Source organism: Hyaena hyaena, unplaced genomic scaffold (genome assembly GCF_003009895.1).
Source record: "Hyaena hyaena isolate Hyena2069 unplaced genomic scaffold, ASM300989v1 scaffold_41, whole genome shotgun sequence".
Taxonomy (NCBI): domain Eukaryota; kingdom Metazoa; phylum Chordata; class Mammalia; order Carnivora; family Hyaenidae; genus Hyaena; species Hyaena hyaena.
In genome coordinates this window covers 4,264,470-4,287,374 of record NW_024080673.1, presented here as the reverse complement: position 1 = coordinate 4,287,374, position 22,905 = coordinate 4,264,470, and the positions used below count along the sequence as shown (strand labels likewise).

Below are 22,905 nucleotides of genomic sequence, written 5' to 3'. Positions count from 1 at the left end.
ATATAGAAAAAATAGTTGGTATTTGATGTGGGATTTTGAAGTTACTGAGGACTTATCCTTGAGTATATATTATCCAAGATATATACTTGGGATCCAAAGAAAGGAATGCCTGAGATTAGGATGGTATCACAGCACAGAAGTCACACCAGAGTCTGTAGTCACAGAGCAGTACAGTGGAATCTCCTTCAGAGGGCACAGGGAAAATATATTAATGGACGATTAATCTAGGGTTGGAGACTGCTTGAGGACAGCTGGTCTTGAATTACCCTATCTTCACTATCACAAGAATATCACAGCATTGTCCTTTAGCAGATGCTCTGGAAATAGATGGTAATAATGTTATCTTGCATTTACATACATTTACAAAGTACAATCATTTGCATTATTTAATAAAGAAAAAGCCAACTGTCTCCCTATAATTATAGATGGAGAACGGAGGCAAAATTGAGAGTAGAATCATTCTCAAGATTACTAAACAAATTGTGATCAGATTAAGAGTTAAAAGTTGCCTGTGCTCACTTCGGCAGCACATATACTAGGAATTAGAAGTTTTCCTGACCCTTAGATTGTCAGAGGTAATATTATTATTTTTTCAGTCTGTATATTATCAATGTTGCATATTATGAGCTTGACACCCTAAAGAATGTTAAAGAAAAGAATAAGAAGGGTGCTGATTATATTACTTACTGTATGCAACCACATTTCCCCTAAGTAGTAATTTTAAGAACATGGTTAAGATTTTTCCAACTCTGAATGACAGGTTTCTGAATGATTGATTAGAGGTGCTTGATACTGATCATTTATTAGAAACTGGTTGGATCAGCACAAAAAATGCCCATTGATTTTGTTTCATTAGTCATCTGAATATGTAATTTCAGTGAAACAAGAGATTTAAAAGAATTTTAAAATGCAGTATATTGTCATTATGGAAGCAAGAAAGTTCCATTTCTTCCTATTTTTTATTATTGTACCTGAAGATGTTAAAAATGCACCGGCGGTGGATAACTCCAGCTAACCCTTTAGTCTTGTTTTCCTTTTCTAAATACAAGTTAGGGTGTTGGCCAAGCATTTTTTACGGGATAGTCAAAAGATAGTTAAGAAAAAAATCTACACAGCTTACTATTTACATTTGTGGAGTTCCATTAGCCACGAATTGATCTAAGCCCTTCACATATGTAAACTAATGTTAATCCTGGCACGCATATATATATGCGTGTGTGTATATACGTAGAATGAGTGTGTACATATATGGGTGTGTATATATATATACACATGAATGTATAAACAGATGAGGCAGGTGCCATCGCTTTTGTATATGAGAAAACTGAGAGCCAAGGAGGTCAAGTAGATTTCCCCTACGGATACAGCTTCTACCTCCAAGAGCTGGGATCTAATTTACACACAAAAGATTTCAGAAAGCAAAGTTCTCCCAAGCCACTTTGCTTTCAGGTCCTCTCCAACTCTAGGAAACTGGGTTGCTAGTTTTGGTTCTAGGGCGGGGCCACGTGGAGCCTCAGCCACCTCCCCTGTCCTTCATTCCGCCCCAGCCACCCACGCCCGCTTCGCTCTTCTTCCACCACACCCTGCTTTACTTCTTCTATCTCCGCCCCTCCCCACCGCCACGGACCGGTCTTCTAGCTCCCCGCCCTTGCAGCCGGTAGTACTCCGCTCCAAGTAGCCGAGTCACCTTGGAGACGCGCCCACGCGCGGCCCGCCGTCGCGCCGCCGTGACGTAACCCCAGCGCCGCCGCCGTCGGGCTGGGGGGCGGGGCGGCGGGGCTGGCTGGCCGGCTGGGGGCGTGGCCGGGGTCCAACTCCGGGCCTCCGCGGTCTTCGCTGCCTGCGCGGTCCCTTCCCCTCGCTCACTCCCGCCCTTCTGGGCCGAGTGGGGCCGGGTGGCGTTTGCAGCCTTGCCCCGAGGGACACCGCGGCTTCAGGTGCTGGGCCTCCAGCGCAGCGCAATGTCAGGCGCCGCGACAGCCCTGTGAGTCCGAGGCCGCGGCCGTGGCGCTGGGCGGCGGCGGGTCCGGGCCGAGGCCGCTCATGGTACCGTCACGACACCATCGCGGGGCAGGAAGGCCAGGTAGGCAGTCAGGGGAGGGGCCCCGAATCACCCTGAGCCCGAACCGGCGCCGAGTGCCCACCAACGGCCCCACCCCCAGCTGTTGGTGGCGGTCGGAGCGCCCCGGCCGAGAGGGTACTGGTCTCCAAGGGGCGGCGTGAGGGGAAGGCTGACAGGGGCGTGTGAGCCTGCTCCAGACTCAGGCACTAGTGGGAGCTGCCCGGGCGCCGCCTCCGGGCTTCTTCTCACTCCCTGAGGAGGCGTCGCCGGCTTAACTTTTTTTTTCTCCCTCAAAAGAAGAGGATTCCCTTTAACAGCTGTTTCCACACTCGTCTCGTGAATGACTCTTTCGATCTCAAGAAACTAGCTGCGGTGACAGGCAGGGGTGGGGAGGGGGAGCGTGGAGTATCCTCCCACCCTACCAAGTGAGGCGATTGGAAACGTGCCCCCAAGACTCGCAACAAATCCCTCCCTCTCAAATAATCAAACTCCCCTTCCTAGAGATGGGGGGCCGAGAAGACACTTAGAAACAGGCGCGAGTCTAGACATTGTCCCCTGTGGTGGATTTCTCTGTAAGGAGAGGCGAATGGAGTTTCTGTATTTACGAAACTTGGAGGAGCTATTTACCAGCAGCAAACTATTGTTAAATATTGCCGTTTGTTGAAGATTGCCCCCCCCACTTCCCCCCCCTCCTGACTTGTGTACTTTTCTGAGTATAATTTGAAATATACAGTGAATACCCTTAGATCCCATGTGATCCCATTAGGTCTCTGTACTTTTCTGAGCATAATTTGAAATATACAGGGAATACCATTAGAGGCTAGAGAAGAGTGTCAATTACGTCGAACGCACTTTGGTATTTTTCTTTTCATTTGTTCATTTTGAATTTTAAGAGTAAAAAAGTTGTGGGATGACCCTTATTTTGAGTCCTCAGTGTTTTCATAATCATCATGTTATGGTTGTTTTTAGGAGCGCTGAGTTCTTTACCTCCTTTTAGACTCAGATCTGCCAAGGTTTCAGGCATTGCTGTTGAAGATCTCAGAAAGGCCTTCAAGATAAGGTAAAGCCCACTTGTAATTTGCCGTTTGACCTTCGCACTGAACATTAGCTAACAAGAGTCCGATGTTTCTCGAATGCTAATTTTCTCATGTTCTACGGTTATCTTTCAAAATTTCGTCTAATGGGATCTCTGTTTTCTTACAAAACAGACTGCAAATGGTGTGCGTATTTATCATGAACCGGATGAATTCCCAGAGCAGTGGTTTCACTCAGCGCAGGAGAATGGCCCTTGGGATTGTTATTCTCCTACTTGTTGATGTGATATGGGTCGCATCCTCAGAACTTACTTCGGTATGTATTCTCCTATAGGGGTTGCACTCTAGCAGTGCTGCTGTTCATCTGTAGTATCTCCCTTATCGTTTCCAGTTCTCCTGCTGACTTAAACCAGGATTTTGAGGGCGCCTGAGTGGCTCAGTCCGTTAAGCCTCCCACCTTGGCTCAGGTTATGATCTCACAGTTTGTGAGTTCCAGCCCTGTGTAGGGCTCTGTGCTGACAGCTCAGAGTCTGGAGCTGCTTAGGAGTCTGGGTCACCCTCTCTCTCTGCCCCTGCCCTGCTCATGCTCTGCCTCTCTCTCCTTCAAAAATGAAATAAACATTTAAAAAAAAAATGTTTTTAAGCAATATTTTGAATTTTGGACTACTTATATTTTCTTTGATAAGTGAATTTGTGCCAATTCAGGTTGAAACAAAAGATACTTTTTTTGCATCATACGGTTTTCTTCCATCTTCTAGAGAGTAATTTTAAAAAATGAGAACTATATGCGTGTTTTCTTAATATTTGAATATGTGTTGTTTTTTTCTAAATTCAGGTTTATTTTTTGTTAGTTTATAAATACTATTTTCTAGTAGAACATATATCTAGGATGCAAAACCATTTGTCACCATTTAGTGCATAGTAAGAGTGCTTTTGGACAAATGAGTGAAAGTGATCAGCTTGTGCATATGCATGAGTGCATGCATGTTTATACATTTGCTGATTCAAACATTGTGAAATACATGGTACACAGTGCATTCAGTTAAATTTTATTTTACCTTTATCAGAGTCCTTTTGATAGTGCTATTTTGAGTGCACAAAGTAGTTTTTCTGTCTAATTAAATATGTAGTTACTTTATTCTGTTTAGTTAATAATTCTGTAAAAAGACATGCAATTTTACTTTCAGACGTTACTTCTTTTCAACTTGTTGCACTCTTAAGGCTAATAGACAAAAGGACACTAGCATTTATAAAATGAACTTTAATGTCAAAAGAAGCAGTTTGCTATGTGGTCATCTCACATCATAGCTAAGTAAATAATTGACATAGACACTGTAGCCAATGGATACATAAATTTTTAGCTGTTTTGGAAGTAAGCTCTGGAATACAGCAGGCATTTATTTTTCACTCTTCTATAACATTTTATTTTTTAGATTAACATTCTGTAGTTTAATCACAAAGAAATCTCTTTAATGTTGACAGGGAAATAAGCCTGTTTTAAAACTTTATTTTAGTTTTAAATAAGTGGTTTGATTTTTATTTATCTGGTAATAAAAGTTAGGACAGAAGAGAACCTGATCAAATTATAATTTAAGCAATCCCTATCTGTTAATAAGAGACTATTTTATAATTTTGTTATTTAAGAGCATATGTGAATGTCTAATTCTTCAGCCAAATATGCTCGTCAGACTTTTGAGATATATTGTGTATTTCAACAAGAAAATTAATCGTTTTATTATAAAAATTTTCCAGCATCTACAAAATAGAGAGAATGGTATAATGTGTCTTCATATATGTAACAAGTATCAAATTTTGTCAATCTTCTCTTAACAGCCTCTCCCCAGACATGTTTTCCTTGAGTATTTTAAAGCAAATTCTGACCACTTGTCCTTTCACCTGTGAATGTTTTCATATTCAGCTCAAACTGAAAGGTCCTAATTTTTAAAAGTATAATCACTATGCTATTAACATATCTAACAAAGTTAATTATAATTTCTTAAAATCATCTGGTACCTGGTCCATATTCAGATTTCTTTTAAGTCACTTTTGTTCCTCAACTGTATTCCCCCACACCTGCCTTTTGTTTTTGTTTTTGTTTTTTTTAAATCATGCTATTAATTTGTTGGAAAAACTGGATCATTTTTCCTATAGGATATATCACATTCCGGCCTCATAACAAGACTGCCATTAGCCTGGGTGGCTCAGACAACAAACATTTATTTCTCACATCTGTGGCCTGGAGAGCTCAAGATCAAGGCACTGGCAGATGCAGTGTCTGGAATAGACTTGCTTCCTGGTCCTTAGGTGGCAGTGTTCTCACTGTGTGTTCTAAGGCTTCTAGAAAGGGCAGGAGAGTTCTCTGTGGTGTCTTTATAAGGCACTAATTCCATCCATGAGGGTTCTGTCCCCATGACCTAGTTATCTCCAAAGGCCCCACCTCCTAATACTTCCACGTTGGGGGTTAGGATTTTAACACATGAACTTGGGGAGGACACGTATTCACTTCTTAACACACATTCCAGATTTGGCTGATTGTTTCCTTGGGGTGTCATTTAACTTACTCCTCCTTTTCTCTTACTTCCTGTAAAATGGTGCTTAGGTGTAAAGTCTTGATTTGATTCAGGTTCAGTTTTTAGGAAAAAATACCTTGGTGGGACTGGGTACTTCCTGTGACAATACACGAGTCACAAATGGCTGCAAGTCTTACTTTGAGTGATGCCAACTTTGGCACTATAAAGTTTATTATGAACCTTTAAGTAAAAGTCAATTATCCATATGATTATTGCCTAGATGGAGTATTCATTTAGTGGTTGTAAAATGATTTATCTAAAGGTCATCACTTCTGCATTTATTAGCTGGAATTCTTTAATGAGAGCTTTCCACAGCCACTACTATGTCATCATCCTGAAACATGGTTCATGTAGGAAGGGTTGAATACATTTTGATCCTTTTCTTTTGTTCATTTTAGAGCAATGTTGCCTAGCAAACTTCCAGTAGTAACCATAGAGCATCATTATACATTCATGGATTTTTGTATGTTTACTGTGTTTCAGACAATTGTAGTTACTCCGTTTTATGCTTACACTGTCCTATCTTTGACCAGTGGAAGCCTCTTCAAATTGGCTCTACTGTCCTTTCACTATGACCCTATTAATCTTTAACATCTTATTTGCTTTCTGGTGCAAGATGCCCCAGGCTCATCTGGTACTTTTCCTGCTCCATACTTGGATTTGGTCATTTCTTTAAGAACCCATGGTTTCTTTTAGCACGAGATGACACAGATTACCATCAGGATTCTATAGGTGCTTATTCCTTCTGGGTCATTTTTTTCAGTATACATAACTAGGAATATTTTTTTAGGAAACAAGAAAATCATGAGTTCTAATTTAAATGAAGATGACAGGTTTTATATAATTTCCTAACAATGTTAAACTTCATGCAGTTTTATTCATACACTATTCTGCTTTATTACCTTCCTTTATGTGGTTTCCTCTGGGCTATTCTTCAGCTCCCCACACACAGCTCAAGAATAGCTTCTCTTAGGAAACTTCCATAATCCTCAAAATGATGTGTCTCCGTTTGGTAATTCCATGGTACCTGTACACCCCTATTGTGGTACTTAACATAATATGCTGTGTTTCTTTTCATGAAAAGAAAGGCTGTCTTATTTTTCCTTAGCCCCTAGCATAAGTACTCTTGCATAGTAGGTTTTTAATGTATGTTGAACAGAACACTTTTTTGGAAGTTGTTCCTGTTTTGTTTGGGAATATTCTTTGTATATAAGCAAATACAGTATTTAGAAATGAGTATAAAATATTTTTATAGTCCTTTTTGATTTTTTGTTCCATGTGCACTTCTAGAGTTAAAAATCATGTAGTGGGCTTATTTTGTTAGAGATAAATAATGTTTAAAGTCATCTCATAGTTTATATAAATTTTTCCTCTACAGTATGTTTTTACTCAGTACAACAAGCCGTTCTTCAGCACCTTTGCAAAAACATCTATGTTTGTTCTATACCTTTTGGGCTTTATTGTTTGGAAGCCATGGAGACAACAGTGTACAAGAGGATTTCGAGGAAAGCATGCCGCTTTTGTAAGTTTTAAATTTTAAGTACTTGTTGGAGAGGGGATTTATTTTTTCCAAGTATAAGGTTAGTAGGTCTTAAAGGACTGTCAGATTTCAAGTTGTTAAAGTGAGTGAAGGTAACCTAAAAGAAACCTCCTTTTGTCCAAAATTTTAAATTTATTCTTCTAATCTGCTCGGTATCAAAATATCTTGTGAGAAATCAAAGGTACATAATCACTTTCTTTCTGTTACCTTATAACATCCTTTGAGTTGTTAAAAGTTATTGAGCTAGCCCAAATCAATGTGGAGATGAAGATGTAAGTGAGGAATAAAAACAATATCTGGAGTCTTTGGTCATTTGCAGACCGGATGAATAGCATCTAATTAGTTGTAAAGTTGATTGTAGAAATAAAGTAATTCAAGGTTTTATTTATTAAAATGAAAAGAGCAGTTTTTAGGCCATGTTTCAGATGTTTGGTTTACCAAATTCTTTTATTGATGTAATATAATGTATTAATTCATGAGAGTTGAAAGAAATGGTAGTTATCTTCCTTGTAGAAGTAGAAATTGAATTTTTGAGAATGAAGAGTAAAAAACTGCCTCTTACATTCTTTTCTTTTTCCCTTCTCCTTTTCTCTTCTTTTAAAATTGTGATAGAATATGCATAACATCATATTTACCATTTTAGTCCCTTTTCTCTTCCCCTTTTTTTTATTGTAGTTAGATAATATAGCATAAAATTTACAGTTTTAATCTTATTTATTTATTTATTTGTTTATTTCTAGGAGAGAGAGAGAGAGAGACAGCGTGAGCAGAGGAGGGTCAGAGAGAGAGGAAGATACAGACTCCGAAATAGGCTCCAGGTTCTGAGCTGGCAGTCAGCACAGAGCCCGACGCGGGGCTCGAACCCACGAACCGCGAGATCATGACCTAAGCAAAAGTTGGACGCTTAACCGACTAAGCCACCCAGGCGCCCCCAGTTTTAATCATTTTTAAATGTATAGTGGCATAAGGGCGCTTTGGTGGCTCAGTCAGTTGAATGTCCAACTTTGGCTCAGGTCATGAATTCACGATTTGTGGGTTCAAGCCCTGCATCAGGCTCACTGCTGTCAGCATGGTGTCTGCTTCATATCCTCTGTCCCCGTCTCTCTCTGCCCCTCCCCCACTTGTGCTCACTCTATCTCTCTCTCAAAACTAAAAACTATAAATAAAGGTATAGTGGCGTATAGTGAACATTTTATTTTTTTATTTTTATTTTTATTTTTTTTTTACAAATAGTTTATTGTCAAATTAGTTTCCACATAACACTCAGTGCTCATCCCCATAAGTGTCCTCCTCTATGCCCATCCCCCCCCCCCCCCCCCCCCCCAGTCCTCAGTTTTTGTCAGCATTCAAGAGTCTCTCATGGTTTGCCTCTCTCCCTTTCCCCCACCATTTCCGCCCTTCTTCTCCCCCTTGTTCCTCCGTCAAGTTCCTCCTAATCCTCCTATACGTGCAAACATATGATATTTGTCCTTCTCTGCCTGACTTGAGGGTGTTATGCTGAGCGAAATACAGTGAACATTTTAAATGTTCAGTCGTATTAAGTACATTCACTTTGCTGTGCAGTCATCACCACTGTCCATCTCCAGAACTTTTTCATTATCCAGAACAGAAATTCTGCCCATTAAATAATAACTAACTCCCATTCTCCACTCTTCTCAAATACTTTCTTTCTCTGTTATTTTTTATGTGTACTATTTTTTGTGCATTAGATTAGTATTATTTCTTGACTTTTCTAATGAGAGACATTATATAACATCTTGTCTTTTCTGGTTATTTGCAAAAGTAATACATGTACGTTATAGAAATGCATATATATTGTAGTATCACATGTAGGTCTGTGTTATGTGTATGTAATACACATTAAATTATTGAAAGTTTAGAAATACAGAGGACAAAAAAGAAAATAAGAAATTCCACCATTCAAGGAATGAGCCCAGAGAATTTTGGCATATAGCCTACTATTCTTTCTTGTATGTTTATTTTTATTTTATTTTTTGTAAACTGGAATTGTGCTGTTATATCCTGTTTTACAGTTGGCTTTCTGTTCTTAGTGGTGTATCATGAACAATAATATTCCTAGAACATTTTTAATGTTAATTTTTTTTGTAGTAGTATTGAACATTTATTATTGAAGACAAGTTATGGTAACAAGAAGAATAAGAATAGTCTGTCCATAATCTCACCATTCTAACACCACTATATATATGTGATACTCTCTAGAGCTATGTAGTAATGTGCATATATTTAAAATTATAGTAGAAATAAGTTTAGTTTATGTCATTGTCAACTAGATTTTGCTTTTCATGTAACATTATATCATGAATACTTTTCCAGGCTAATAAACATTTGTTTATTTTTTTTATTTAACTTTTCCTTGGTGATGAGATTGTTTTCACTTTTTATTTTGATGTAAGTAAATGCGAATATTTTTATACACATCTGTAGTTATTTACTTAGGATAAATTCCCCAAAGCATAATTGCTGGATAAAGCAGTAATGCCATTTTTCAGGCTTTTGCTACTTATTACTAAATTATCATCTACAATTCATATCTCTGTTAGCAGTGCATGAGATTGAATCCTTACCAAAACTCCAACATTTCCCAATTTGACAGGTGAATGGTTATACTTTGTTTAATTTGCATGTTTTTGTTAGCTTTTTCTTTTATTTGTTGCATAATAGAATTCTTTGAGTTGTCTATATTTTGTTTGTTTTTCTTCGTTGACTCCTTCTTACTGACCTACAAGAATTCTTTAAGAGCCTGGGCTCTGGTCTTTGAATCTCGTGCTGTCATTTGCTGATTGTGTGACCTTGAGCAAGTTATTTAACCTCTTCAGCCTTTACGCAGGGAAAATAGGGTAGCTGTAGGTATGAATAAAAGCATGCTTATGCAGACCTGGCCCAGAGTTCTCCAAGTACATCCAGTCCCTGAGATCCATTTAGGGGGTTCTTGGCATTAATACTGTTATCAGTGTAACACTAAGATGTTATTTGTCTTTTTTACTAACCCATGCATCCTTTTCCTGCTGATCTGAAATGTTATAATTGTATTGTGAAAAGGTGGTAAGTTTTGTATTTAGACTGATTTGGGTTTTAATCCTGGCTCTTTTACTTAGATGAAATCTCTCAGTTTCAGTTTCTTCATCAGTAAAATGAAGTTGATAATACCACCTTGCATGATTGAATACTTGACATTAGCTTCTATTATTGTTAATTATGCTCTTACAGGTCTACTCTGGATTTTTTATTCTGTTCCTTTGAGCTGTGAATGACAGCAGCCTTACTTTATAACATGAGTTTAATTAAATTTTATGTCCCATTATCTGTAGTTTGCAGATGCTGAAGGTTACTTTGCTGCTTGCACAACAGATACAACTATGAATAGTTCTTTGGTAAGTGCTTTTTTTCTCATCCAGAGTGGAATGGGTGGAATTGAGCCATGACAGGAAGGACTGAAATAGCTTTACAGCACCACTATATTAAGATGTAGATATATCTTAATATTGGGTGCCTTCCGTAAGAATTGTAATGTAGTACTTTGTTTCCTGGGACCAAAAAGTAAGCAACTCTGCCTTCTGGGGAGAGAGAGGAAGAGTACATTGGTTATGGAGTGAAAATACTAAGGGACAATCCTTTGTCCTTCGTTTCTTACTGACTTTGTCACTGTGTTCATTATTATTTTTATCACTTAGAAACAAATATTTTTGCTGGATACTGAGAATATATAAGCAGCTTATTTATTCCACATTTTTTTACACAGATTCTAAGGGCACTTAATATTTGTTAAGCACTTGTTCTAGGCTTTAGAAATATAGCTTTTGTTCTCGTGAGAGTGTGTGTTTGGAGAGGGAGGAAGAGACAGATAATAAGTGAACAAGTAAAGTAATTAACATATTCACTTATTTTAAGCATGTATAATCTAGTTGGAGAGAAAGTGTGTAGGAATCTGGGTTTTTTTAGGATTTAAAGAGAAGCCTCTCTTTAAAATGTATTTTTCCAAATGTGGCATTCTATCTTGTAAAAAGTTTAATGTTACTCTAAAGTTTAACAGCACTTTATAAAGTACTAGTGCGGTGACCTTATTGTTTGTCTACCTTTTAGAACTATAGTTTCACGCAGGGGAGGCTACCGGGTACTGTAAAGAATTTATGAAACTTAGAGAAAATGTCATGTCTTTTGTCTGAGATCTTTAAAATCAGCAAGATTAATATCGGTTGCCTCTGTCAACATAAAAGGAAGATTTAAGGTGGCAGACTATTCTTCTAACTACTCTTTTACTAATTTTTGCTATTATCTGTGAGATAGACATGTCAGAATTTTCTAGAACAAATGCTATAATAAAAAGTTAAGTGAATGAAGAGACTATGTCTATTTTAACCTCCTGTTGTCTCTTCGTTGACTGAATATTTTTCATTGGCAGAGTTCTCTACCAAGAGCTAAAAGGGAAATTAAAACATTTTCTGTTAATTTAAGAAACAGCCTAGTTAAAAAATTGTGCTTAAATATAGATCATTTAAAGAACATTTGTAAAAACAGTAGAGGAATTCAGAAGCATTTAAAAACATAGACTTTTAAAGCATGGTTAGATAAACCCGGTAGTTCTGTTGTCTACCACTTGATTATTTTATACCTGAGCTTCTATAGAAGAATTTTTTAAATACTTATTATTAATTACTTTAATAGTTATTTTGTGAGAGAGAGGAGTGAGTGAGGTGGGGAGAGGCAGAGAGAGAGAGGGAGAGAGAGAATCCCAAGCAGCTCAGCGTGGAGCCTAACTCTGGGTTCGATCCCACAACCGTGAGATCGTGACCTGAGCTGAAATCAAGAATAAAATGCTCAGTGAACTGAGCCACCCAGATGCACAAAGTTTTTTTAAATACAATTTTATGAGGGTGTTATGAGGACTGATGGGAAATATATGTTCAACTGCTCTGGACTTGGTGCCTAGTGCATCGCAAGAACTGATAAGTGGTAGCCATTTTTTGTCTATTAAACCTGTAATAGTTTTCAGGAATCTTAATCTTTAGTTGAATCTTAAGTAATAAGAGGAAACAGTTTGGCAAATATATACACAGTATATACTTGATTATCTCTTCATTGCCTGCCTTCCTCTTTAACCTACATGATCATTGATGACAGAGACTTTATCTTTTTTCACTTTTATATCCCCATGATCTAGAACAGTTTCTGACATAGTAGAAGCTTAGCATGTATTTGTTAAAAGAATAAATGAAAAGGAATAGGAGATAATCTGTTAGTTTGAGAAAGAGGTCTGTTTTTTTGACATTTAAATGCTGAATATCATAATGTACCAATGCTGTTCCAATACATTTTAGAGAATTCTACCATGTAAATAAGGTGGTAAGCTGTGGTATATGTGACTACACACTCTCAACTTAAATTTTAGACAATATACCAGCTATTACACTTGCTGTTTGTATTTGTTTCTGTTTTTGTTACATTCTAGAGTGAACCTCTGTATGTTCCTGTGAAATTTCATGATATTCCAAGTGAAAAGCCTGAGAACACAAACAATGATACTGAAAAACGTAAGCAAAGCTTAGAATTTTATAACTTAAAAATGGGAAGAAATTTTAGTTTCATTTAAGCCATCCCCAAACTTAGCGATTTTGTGGGTTGAGTAGGAACACCTGACATTTCTTCTTTTCCATGTGGGGTTAGCTTGGTCTGTAGTTTTCCAGAGGTTTTGTCTAGAAGTTTTTATTAATTCAACTAGAAATAATTTAAAAATTATACATATATATATAGGGCAGTTTTTATATATATAATGACAGAAAAATTATATATATGATGAACACTTTCCTCTTCAATCATGCCGCTAAACACCCCTAATAGCAAATTATAAGAGTTTTGTTGTATCCATGAATTGTGTAAACAATGTCAGCTTCAGCATAAGACACAGTATTTATCCCTAATATTCTCTTGCAAAGAATGAACCTCTAGAGGAGTGTTCTACGTACTTGACCAGGAAAATAAATTCTCACAAAGTGTGTATCTATGAGGAAATATCCAAATAAAGTTATACAATAAATGCTAAAATAATAACCATACTATAATCCTGAAGCAGGCAATATGTGTGCATAATTACAGAACCCTTGTTTGAATATTTGGTCTCATTTTGAAGCCTTTAAAACATTTTTATAGAGGAAAATCGTTTTCCTGTTAACTCTTTGAGCAGAGCTTCCCCAGGTTATAATATATCTCTGGTTTTCTTTGCTGTCCAAGTCTGATCATATATGGATGAAAGAATATATATTTATCAGTAAATTAAAATTTATGGCTTTTGTTGGCTGTAAGGGGATACATTTAATGATTTTGTATTATGCTTTTCCTTTTAAGCTCCCAAAAAGTCTCGTGTAAGGTTCAGTAATATCATGGAGATTCGACAGCTTCCATCAAGCCATGCATTGGAAGCTAAGTTGTCTCGCATGTCATATCCTACTGTGAAAGAACAAGAATCCTTACTCAAAACTGTGGGGAAACTTACAGCAACTCAAGTAGCAAAAATTAGCTTTTTTTTTTGCTTTGTGGTAGGTCTTCTTTTTATTATGTATTTAGATCTTGAATTTTAAGACAGTGTACATACCAGCAGTATGCTGTTGAAGTGTAATGCTGTTAGTTTGCTTACTCGTGACTCTAAACTCAGCTATTTGGGATCATTGGGGAATTAGAGTATCAAAGTCAATAAATGCTTGTCGTACCTCAAAGAATTCAATAATTGCAATAATGTTATAGCTACTTCTATATATATTCAGAATTTGGTATTGCTTCAAGGTCAGAATAATTAATAGTTATTTTATAATATGATGTATACAAGGGCTAATAAGTATCCAGATAAGAGTTTACTGTATGCATTGATTTTGTCAAAAAAGTGATTTGGTGGTTATATAGTAAATTCATGTATATGTGGTCAAATATTTTAGCAAGTATTCATAGTAAACATTTCTACAGAATTTCTTACAGTATTGTTGATAGCTTCTTTTTTATATTAATATAGAAACAAAAAGGTGCTTAAGATTTCACATAGAACAATCGTGTAGCAAATATTATTTTGGAATAAGCTGGGATTAGACTTGTCTGAGTTAGTGAAAACTCTGGAGTTTAAAATTTAATGGTGAATTTCATTGCTCTTATGTATGTCATTGGAAGCAGCCTAATCCAAGGTTGTTTAGTATGAGCCTGTAAGATTTAAATTTATATTGATCTTTTTTTAAACACTAGATAATGCAGTACTAATGTCAATTCATTAGCCTGATTATAAGATTTTTTTACTTCCCAGTTTTGCCTCATCACATAGCCCACTTTTTTCTGTCCTCTTCCTGAATAACATCTAGCTGAGTGCTACCTTGATTAATATATTCGGCAGTGCAAATCAGAAAATCTTTGTGACTTATGATAATTACATATATACTAAAAAGCTCATACATTTGGATTATGCTGTTGATTGTGATTTCTGTTTGCTTATTTTGAAATAATGTAAGGCAAGATTAAGATTTATTAATTATATGTTTTCAAATGAGACTCTAATTTTCAAATGAGACTTGAGGTGAAGAATAATAAAAGTGTGTATATATATATATAGTATATTTACTATTTATATATATTTACTATATATATATATAGTAAAAATTAAACCTGGGTGGCTCAGTCAGTTAAATGTCCAATTCTTGATTTTGGCTTAGGTCACAATCTCACGCTTCATGAGATCAGGCCCTGTATTGGGCTCTGTGCTGACATCATGGAGCCTGCTTGGGATTCTCTCTCTGTCTCTGCCCCTCCCTTGCTCACATTCTCTCTTTCTCAAAATAAATATAGAAACTTTAAAAAAAAGAGGAAAAGATAAGAGCCAGATTAAACAGGTTGTGTGTGTGTGTGTGTGTGTGTGTGTGTGTGTGTGTGTGTAGGGCAGAAGCTGGCTGTGGAAAGGGATGATTATATCAGGAACTTCAATTTAAAGGAAAAAAGCTACTTCAAATGAGCACACAGTTAATCCCTAGGCAAATTGCTAAAAGGAAAGGCAAATAGGAAAACCTCCTGAATTACATAGCTTATTACCTATTAAAAGGAAATATGGTATTTCCCTTCTTTGGATAAAGCAAACTTGTAACTCATGACTCGGAGAGAATGTATTACATAGATTAAATACATTACATAGGTACTATTCCATGTAGCATGTTGATATAGAGATAGATATATGGATATAAAAAGCCTTTTAAAAATTGTGATAAAGTACACGTGTTATATATTTACCATTTTAACCTTTTTGTTTCATTGTAACCATTTTAAAGTATATATAGCTTTAGTGACATTAAGTACATTGACATTGTTGCGCAACCACCACCATCTGTCAACAGAACAGTTGTCATCTTATAAAACTGAAATTCTATATCCATTAAAAACTCCCCTTTCTTACCTTCCCCAGCCTTTGACAAACACCATTCTACTTTCTGTCACTATGAATTTGACCACTCTTAAGTACCTTGTATGAATGGAGTCATAACTGTTTTTCCTTTTATGACTGGCTTACCTCAGCATAAAGCCTTCAGGGTTCATCCTTGTAGCATGTGTCGGAACTTTCTTCATTTAAGTTTTTTTTGTTTATTTATTTTGAGAGAGAGAGAATGCACACATACATGGAGGAGGGGCAGAGAGAGAATTCGAAGCAGACTCCACACTGTCAGAGCAGAGCCCAGCACAGAGTTTGAACTCATGAACCAGGAGATCATTACTTGAGCCGAAATCAAGAGTCAGATGCTTAACTGACAGAGCCACCCAAGCACCCCAGAACATTCTTCCTTTTAAAGGATGAATATTATTTCATTGTATGGATATACCATATTTTGTTTATTTATTCATTCATTGATCTGAACTTGGGTTGCTTCCACCTTTTTTTAAAGAAAAAAACATACAAAAACCTAAATAACTTACGAGCCTAGAAAGCTATGTTGGTCTTTAGTAAAGGCATTGCTATAGAAAGAGTAATATAGTCCAAGTATATAGCTTGTTGGAAACCTAATTTAAGAGAGTGATAAGCTTTGATAAGGTTTAGAACAGTGCTATTCAATACAAATAAATGTGAGTCTCAAATGCGGTTGTCCTGTATATTTTTGAATTTTCTACAATTAGAAAAAAATTAAAATAAATTTTTTAAATGTTAATTTATTTTTGAGAGAGAGAGAGAGAAAGTGCGAGCTAGGGAGGGGCAGAGAGAGAGACACAGAATCTGAAGCAGGCTCCAGGCTCTGAGCTGTCAGCACAGAGCCCAGTGTGGGGATTGAACCCACAGACCCTGAGATCATGACCTGAGCCGAAGTCGGACGCTTAACTGACTGAGCCACTCAGACACCCCTTCCAGTTTTTTAAAATTATATTTTCAAAAAAAATAAAATAAAATTATATTTTCAAAAAAAATTTAAAGAGAAATCTGGTTAAGAGAAACAAGTGAAGTTAATTTTAATAACTTCTTATTTAACCCACTATGTATAAAATATTTTAACATGTTATCGATATGAGAATTCAGATACTTTATATCCTTTTTTTGTACTAAAATCTTCTAAGGATTTCAATTTCATTTCAATTTCTATTTTTATGTCAGTTCCTATTTCTTTTCAACTTCAGTTTTTATTTCAATTTTAGTTGCAAAACATTTCAGTTCAGGCTAGCTGCATTTCAGTTCCTCAGTAGCTACATGTGGCTAGTGGCTAGTGTACAGTGCAGGACAGAGGAGTTAGTGATTACTGTATTTGCCAGTCCACCTTGAATGTCTTTTGTCTCATGAGGACTTGTGGTGTTTTAATTTTTCTCTGTAGAATATAATTTAGATCATATAGTATTTATCTAGAATACCTTTTATGATAATTTTGAAGTAACTTAATACTCATGAAATAATGAAATATATAACTTATTTGTGATAGATTATTTATTAGTAAGTGGTTGTCCTCAATTCTGGAATACTGAAGTGAAACACTGTAAGGTTAATTTTTATTGGAGGGTAATTGAGGCGAGTCTTCTTTTGTGATGAGAGTACCTTGGATTTGAAAGCCAGAGAATGGGGAGAGGTATAGAATAGGAAGGTCTTTCTAGAAAGGGTTTATAAACTCATGATGCATTCTTAGGAGTTTTGAATGGCCCCTACCTAAGTGATCTGTTTCTATTTCTTTGTCTTGTATTAGCAGAGACCAGTGAGATTGTTTGGAAAATGAGCAGAGTATTTATGTGTTAAAGTGGTAAGGAAAATGGATCAAGAAAGTTAATTATCACCCTATAAGTTTTACCTGTTCTTGCAGACAGATCTCCAAAAGATAATTAACAGTAGAATCTTTCACTTTTCTAGCACTTGAACCATAAGCAGATTGTGGCTTATTGCCATATATGTTTGATACTGTTCATCTTAGCAACTGCTACCTCATTTTCTCATTTAGAAAGTCAAGTGAAATTATCTAGGAAGTCAGAGAACTACAGATGGAGTCAGAATCACTTTGCTATACTTTTCCTCTGGCTTTCACCTTGAGTACAGTGGAATCGACTAGATTCAGCTATCTGCTACCTTCTAGCAGTGCTCTAAGATATGTCTGTTGCTTCATTGAAATGTAAATGCTAAATTTATAGCACTCAACTAAAAGTTCTGAGAAAGATCAAGAGATGTCCCCTCTCTTAAGAGGATAGTCATTCTTCAGTGGAATATGAATATGTCTTAACTAACAGTGATGCTGAAAACAGTTAGATGTACTTGACTTTGATTGACCCAGCAGTCTGCTGCTTAGTATATCTGTTAGTGACACTCATGCACATGTGTACCAGGAGGCATGCACTAGAATATCCATAGTATCATTGTTTGAAATAGTCAAAAAATATCCATCAACAGAAAAATGGATGAGGTGTGAAAATAGGGGTTAAGATATCTAATAGCAGTGAAAATAAATGAGTTTTGGAACCCCACCCCCCACAGCACATACACACAGCCTTCATCAAAAAGAAGTCTTATTTCTTATTCCTTAAATTAGGCACAGTATTGAGGATATAAGAATATCCTAGCTTAGATGAACTAAAGAGAAGGAAAAGAAATCCTCAAACTGGAAAACTTCCTTTAATTATATCCAGTTATGAGAACTCTTTGTAGTGTGTCTCCAAACTGAGAATCAGAGAAATAACAATAATTAGCTAGCAAATTCATATTTTTCATTGGACTTTTTTAGATTTCCAAAATGAATATGTCCTTTTATCTATCAGTCTACCTAGCTAGTAGCTACCTTGATCCATCCCCATAAGGCATCATCTTGTTCAGTTGATTTCTCATCATGCTGTATTTATCTGTACATATTTTAATATTGGAGAATTTCCCCACATTTAAATTTGATTTAATTAACTTCAATAGAATGCTAGAAATCCTTGGATAAAGCAAATTTTAAAGTCGACACTCATTTTTTCCCTCATTTAAAACAAACTTGAATGCTAATTTTAATCAACTGTTGTTAATTTCTTAAGGGAAATTGAATAGCAAAGATCTTAAATCTAATTATAAATGCCCTCTTCTTTGGGCTTGTGATTTTTCAATAGAAAGCAACTTTTAAAAGCTCTTATGATAAAATACTTAGGAGGAAAAAAAGGAGGGGGCCTGTACGTTGGGACAGATATAAATATGCATGTCATTCAGTAGGGTTCACTTTGTTTTCTTTTTCTTTAGTGGTTTCTGGCAAATTTATCATATCAAGAAGCACTTTCAGACACACAAGTTGCTATAGTTAATATTTTATCCTCAACCTCTGGTAAGAAATTTGTCTTCAAAATTTACATTATAACTTGAAACCTTTTTCTGCTATGTGTGTATGCACATATATACACATTTTTATCTTATTACAAATTACATTCATACTGATGTACAGTAGCATGTTATAACTACATAATATTTGTAGTTTTATGCTGTGGCCTTGTGCTATTTATATTCCTTTAACTATGTTATGGTATTTTTCATATAACAACATATTAAAGTTTTCTACGCTGGGTTTTTGTATTGTGGTTGTCATTCCTTTCACATATTCTTTCTGAAGATCTTTTTCTGGACCCTTTGGCTAAATGTAATTGCTTTTTTCAGAACTGTAATTTACCCAATGAAAGATGTTTTATTTTAAAAATTGAATCACCTTCCAAATCTGGGAGAGAAAAAGTATTTTTGAAGCTATAAAAATAACTTGAGCACACATGCTTGATTATGATGAGGTTATAATGTTACTTTGAGTGCTCAACTTAACTCTTATTAGTTTAAAATAAGTAGGGATGTAGTTAATCTGTTTTGTTGAAATAAACATGGTTTAGTTTAACGGCTGCTTTTGACAGAATTAAAGCTGATGTATCTTTTTTTCCCTGCAGGACTTTTTACCTTAATTCTTGCTGCAGTGTTTCCAAGTAACAGTGGAGATAGATTTACTCTTTCTAAACTATTAGCTGTAATTTTAAGGTGAGAACATAACATAACAGCTACTTAATTCTGCTTAAAAATACGATGTTTAAAAATTCTCTGGTAGTGACATAGGATAGTTTATATTATCATATACTGTATAGGCAAAGGAAGATGAGGCTGAAAGAAGGGTTTACGTGGACATCATTCCATGCAGCCTTGGGTCATGTCCTTACTTAATTTTCTGAATGGTCATGGGGAGAGTAACTGGAGGGAAGGATCCCAGAGCAGCTTTGCTTCCCGTTCACGTGAAGACAGTATAATACTGTGAATTGTACTGATGTTTACACTTAACTTAATGCGGCAACTTAATCTTCATAGCCTCCCAAGTTCCTATTTCCTTTTCCTAAAACAAGTTCCTCTTTTTGTTTTGGTTTTGGGCTTTCTATCTCCTCTTATTCAAACACGCCGTCTTCTGTGATTGTTTCATCCTCACATGATCTTTCAGTTGTTTTTCAAATAAATCATTTGGCAGTTTTGAATTCGTGTATAACATCAGTGTTGTCAATAATTATACTTAAATCTTTTATTTATGTAATTTTGTGTCTTTTTATCTTGTCTTTTCTGTGTGTTATAAACTTTTAAAGGCCAGAGCCTTGCTTTTTGCTTATTTGTGCCACCAGCAGTCTAGCATAGGGCTTTGCTTACCAACAGTACTCCACAAAGATGTATTGGTTTTGGTAAAGCTGTTGTTTTTATGAGAAAAAATCAGAAATCAGAGAAGATAGTTGAATGATTTAATGAAGAGAGTAGTGTTTCTTAGCTGTCAGAGCTGGGTTTGAGTCAGAGCTTTGTTCTTTATTCCTGTCAGTTTCCTTAAGCTCTCTGAGACGGTTTCCTAGGTGAGAAAATGATGATAGTATTAGCCTGGTCTGAAAATTTGGAGCAACTGTATATAAAAAGCGATTATCGTAGGGACTGAGGTACTTGGCGGTCACATATGTGGTAGCTCTCATTATGACGTGCTTTTCTCTTTTTGATACAACCATGGTAGTTTCCAGGGATAGGCCAGATGACCCAACTAATTTACTCTTTAGATGTACAGTCACTAGAAGTTTATTACATTGCACTCATGATTGGCTAATGTCTTAGCTAAACATATTCTTGTGTTAGGGAAATATAATATATCTGTATTGGGAAGGAAATGAAGTTTAATTCAGTCTTATTTTTGTCCATTAATTTATAATTGATTAATTTAATTATTTAAATATTTAAGTATAGTTTTATTGTTAATTTAGGTTTTACCAATAGACAGCATTTGTGCTATTGCTAGGTATACATGGGTATACTGTGTGTGTATTTTCAAAAAAAAAGCTTGGAAGAGGGCTGACAAGTTGGTTACTTATTAACCAAAAGGCATCAGGTAGCGTAGGAGGTAAGAATATTTACCCAGAAGCAGGCTGCCTGTGGGTTCAGTCCTCTATCTGTGTAATTTTGGCCAAGTTAACTTTATGTGTTTGTGTACTAGTTTTTTCATGTGTCAAATGGTAATGGTAACAACAGTAATGCCTTTATTATAAAGTAATTTGTACGTTTCATGAGAATTAAATGATTTGAATACAAATATAGCACTTAACACTATCCTGTTATCGTTGTTAAATGTTATTAATTAAATAACAAAAGTCTTTGACCGTTTTAGTCTTGCCCAGTTTTGAGCATAGTCTTGATCACTTGTAAATAATTTTTATCTTCATTATTAGCTCTTTTAAGGAATGTATTATTTTGCTGATTAGTAATGCTGTTATTCTCATAGCATTGGAGGCGTTGTGCTGGTAAACTTGTCAGGGTCTGAAAAATCTGCTGGAAGAGATACAATAGGTAAGTGAGTACTTGACACTCTATTCTTTCTGTTACAGAATACAAGAAAGTTTGTGCATATCAGTATTTGTGTCATTGTGTTCATGTATGTGCATGTGCACACACATGCAGAGGGTGGGCACTGATGGGGCTTTTTTTAAAAAACGTTTCCTTTGGAAATAATGTAAAAAAATTAAAAAATAGTTCATAGAATTCTCATGTAGCCATCACTCAGATTCTGTCTTATGTACAAAACTGGAGTATAGTTACAAAAATCAGGAATTAACATTGATTATAATTTAATTATCTAATCTGTATATCCTTTTCACATTTCACCATGTTTCCCATGAATGTTCTTTTTCTGGTCCAGGATTACTTGTTGCATTTAGTTGTCATGCCTCCTTAGTTTCCTTGAGTCTGGAACTGTCCCTCAGTCTGTTTTGTTTCGTCTTTTGTAACCTTAACACTTTTGAAGGGTACTGTCCAGTTGTTTTGTGGAATGCTCCTCACTCTTGGTTTTTCTGATACTTTCTTATGATTAAATTTATGTTGTGTCATTTTGGTTAGGATGCCACGGAAGTGATATTGGAAGTGTCCTGATCAGTAAATCATATGGTGTGGTCCCATTAGGAGTGACTAGTTAATTTTAAGATAGTGTCTGCCAGGGTTCTCCAGTGTCAAGTTCCTAACTTTTTTCTTTGCAAGTAATAAGCATCTTGTAGGGAGATACTTTGAGATACTGTGCACATGCCCTGTTTCTGTTATACTTGCACCCACTAATTTTGTGGTTCACTCATGATTCTTGCCTGAAACATTTACTGCTGTGATGAGCACCCAGTTTTAACCCATTGTTTAGATTGAACAAAAACAAAGATAGTCAGTACCCAGTTTTATGGCTTTCTTCTGGATACTTTATTTAGATATTTGAAATTCACTGAATGGAACACTGCTTTCTAAACTATCCCTGGTTACTGTCCAGGCATAGTTCATGCTTTGAACTGCATTATCTCTTTCTCACCCTTGAACTGATAGCTGTGCCTTGACAAACTGTATCATCTCTCACCCAGAGCAGCTAGTATATGTAAAATGATACATGTATTTGTTGTGTATGTGTGAGGTTTTATTGATAGGCTTTCTTTTTGCTTTCTTAAAAAAGTTAAAAAAATTTTTTTAAAAATAGGTTTGATAAAACACTGGACTTTTGGATAATTAATTGAAGTATTAAATGTGTGGCAAGTTCACACAGAGATGGGACTTGAATGGGGCCTTGAAGATGGCAGTAGAATATACATTAAAGTTGATTCATGGCAGTGGGGAGGACTGTATAAGCAACAGCTTAAGCATTGTTACACCAGACAGTGGCAGGTGTTAAATTGAAGTAGCATTTCAAAATTAAAAAATTGTTACTTATATGGTTTTAATATTAA

At 36.0% G+C, this 22,905-nt stretch overlaps 1 protein-coding gene across 1 annotated transcript in view; it reads left to right on the top strand.

Annotated features, from left to right (window-relative positions):
• The first annotated feature begins 1,839 nt into the window (after positions 1–1,839).
• The window catches only part of SLC35F5 (solute carrier family 35 member F5), a 37,049-nt gene continuing 15,983 nt past the window's right edge, over positions 1,840–22,905 (top strand). Inside the window, exons 1-10 of the mRNA XM_039229950.1 lie at positions 1,840–2,083; positions 3,032–3,122; positions 3,271–3,412; positions 7,045–7,188; positions 10,536–10,598; positions 12,674–12,755; positions 13,567–13,757; positions 18,911–18,992; positions 19,594–19,681; positions 21,435–21,499. Coding sequence (XP_039085881.1) covers positions 2,044–2,083; positions 3,032–3,122; positions 3,271–3,412; positions 7,045–7,188; positions 10,536–10,598; positions 12,674–12,755; positions 13,567–13,757; positions 18,911–18,992; positions 19,594–19,681; positions 21,435–21,499 — 988 coding nt within the window. The 5' untranslated portion in view covers positions 1,840–2,043. The remainder of the gene's footprint in view (positions 2,084–3,031; positions 3,123–3,270; positions 3,413–7,044; positions 7,189–10,535; positions 10,599–12,673; positions 12,756–13,566; positions 13,758–18,910; positions 18,993–19,593; positions 19,682–21,434; positions 21,500–22,905) is intronic.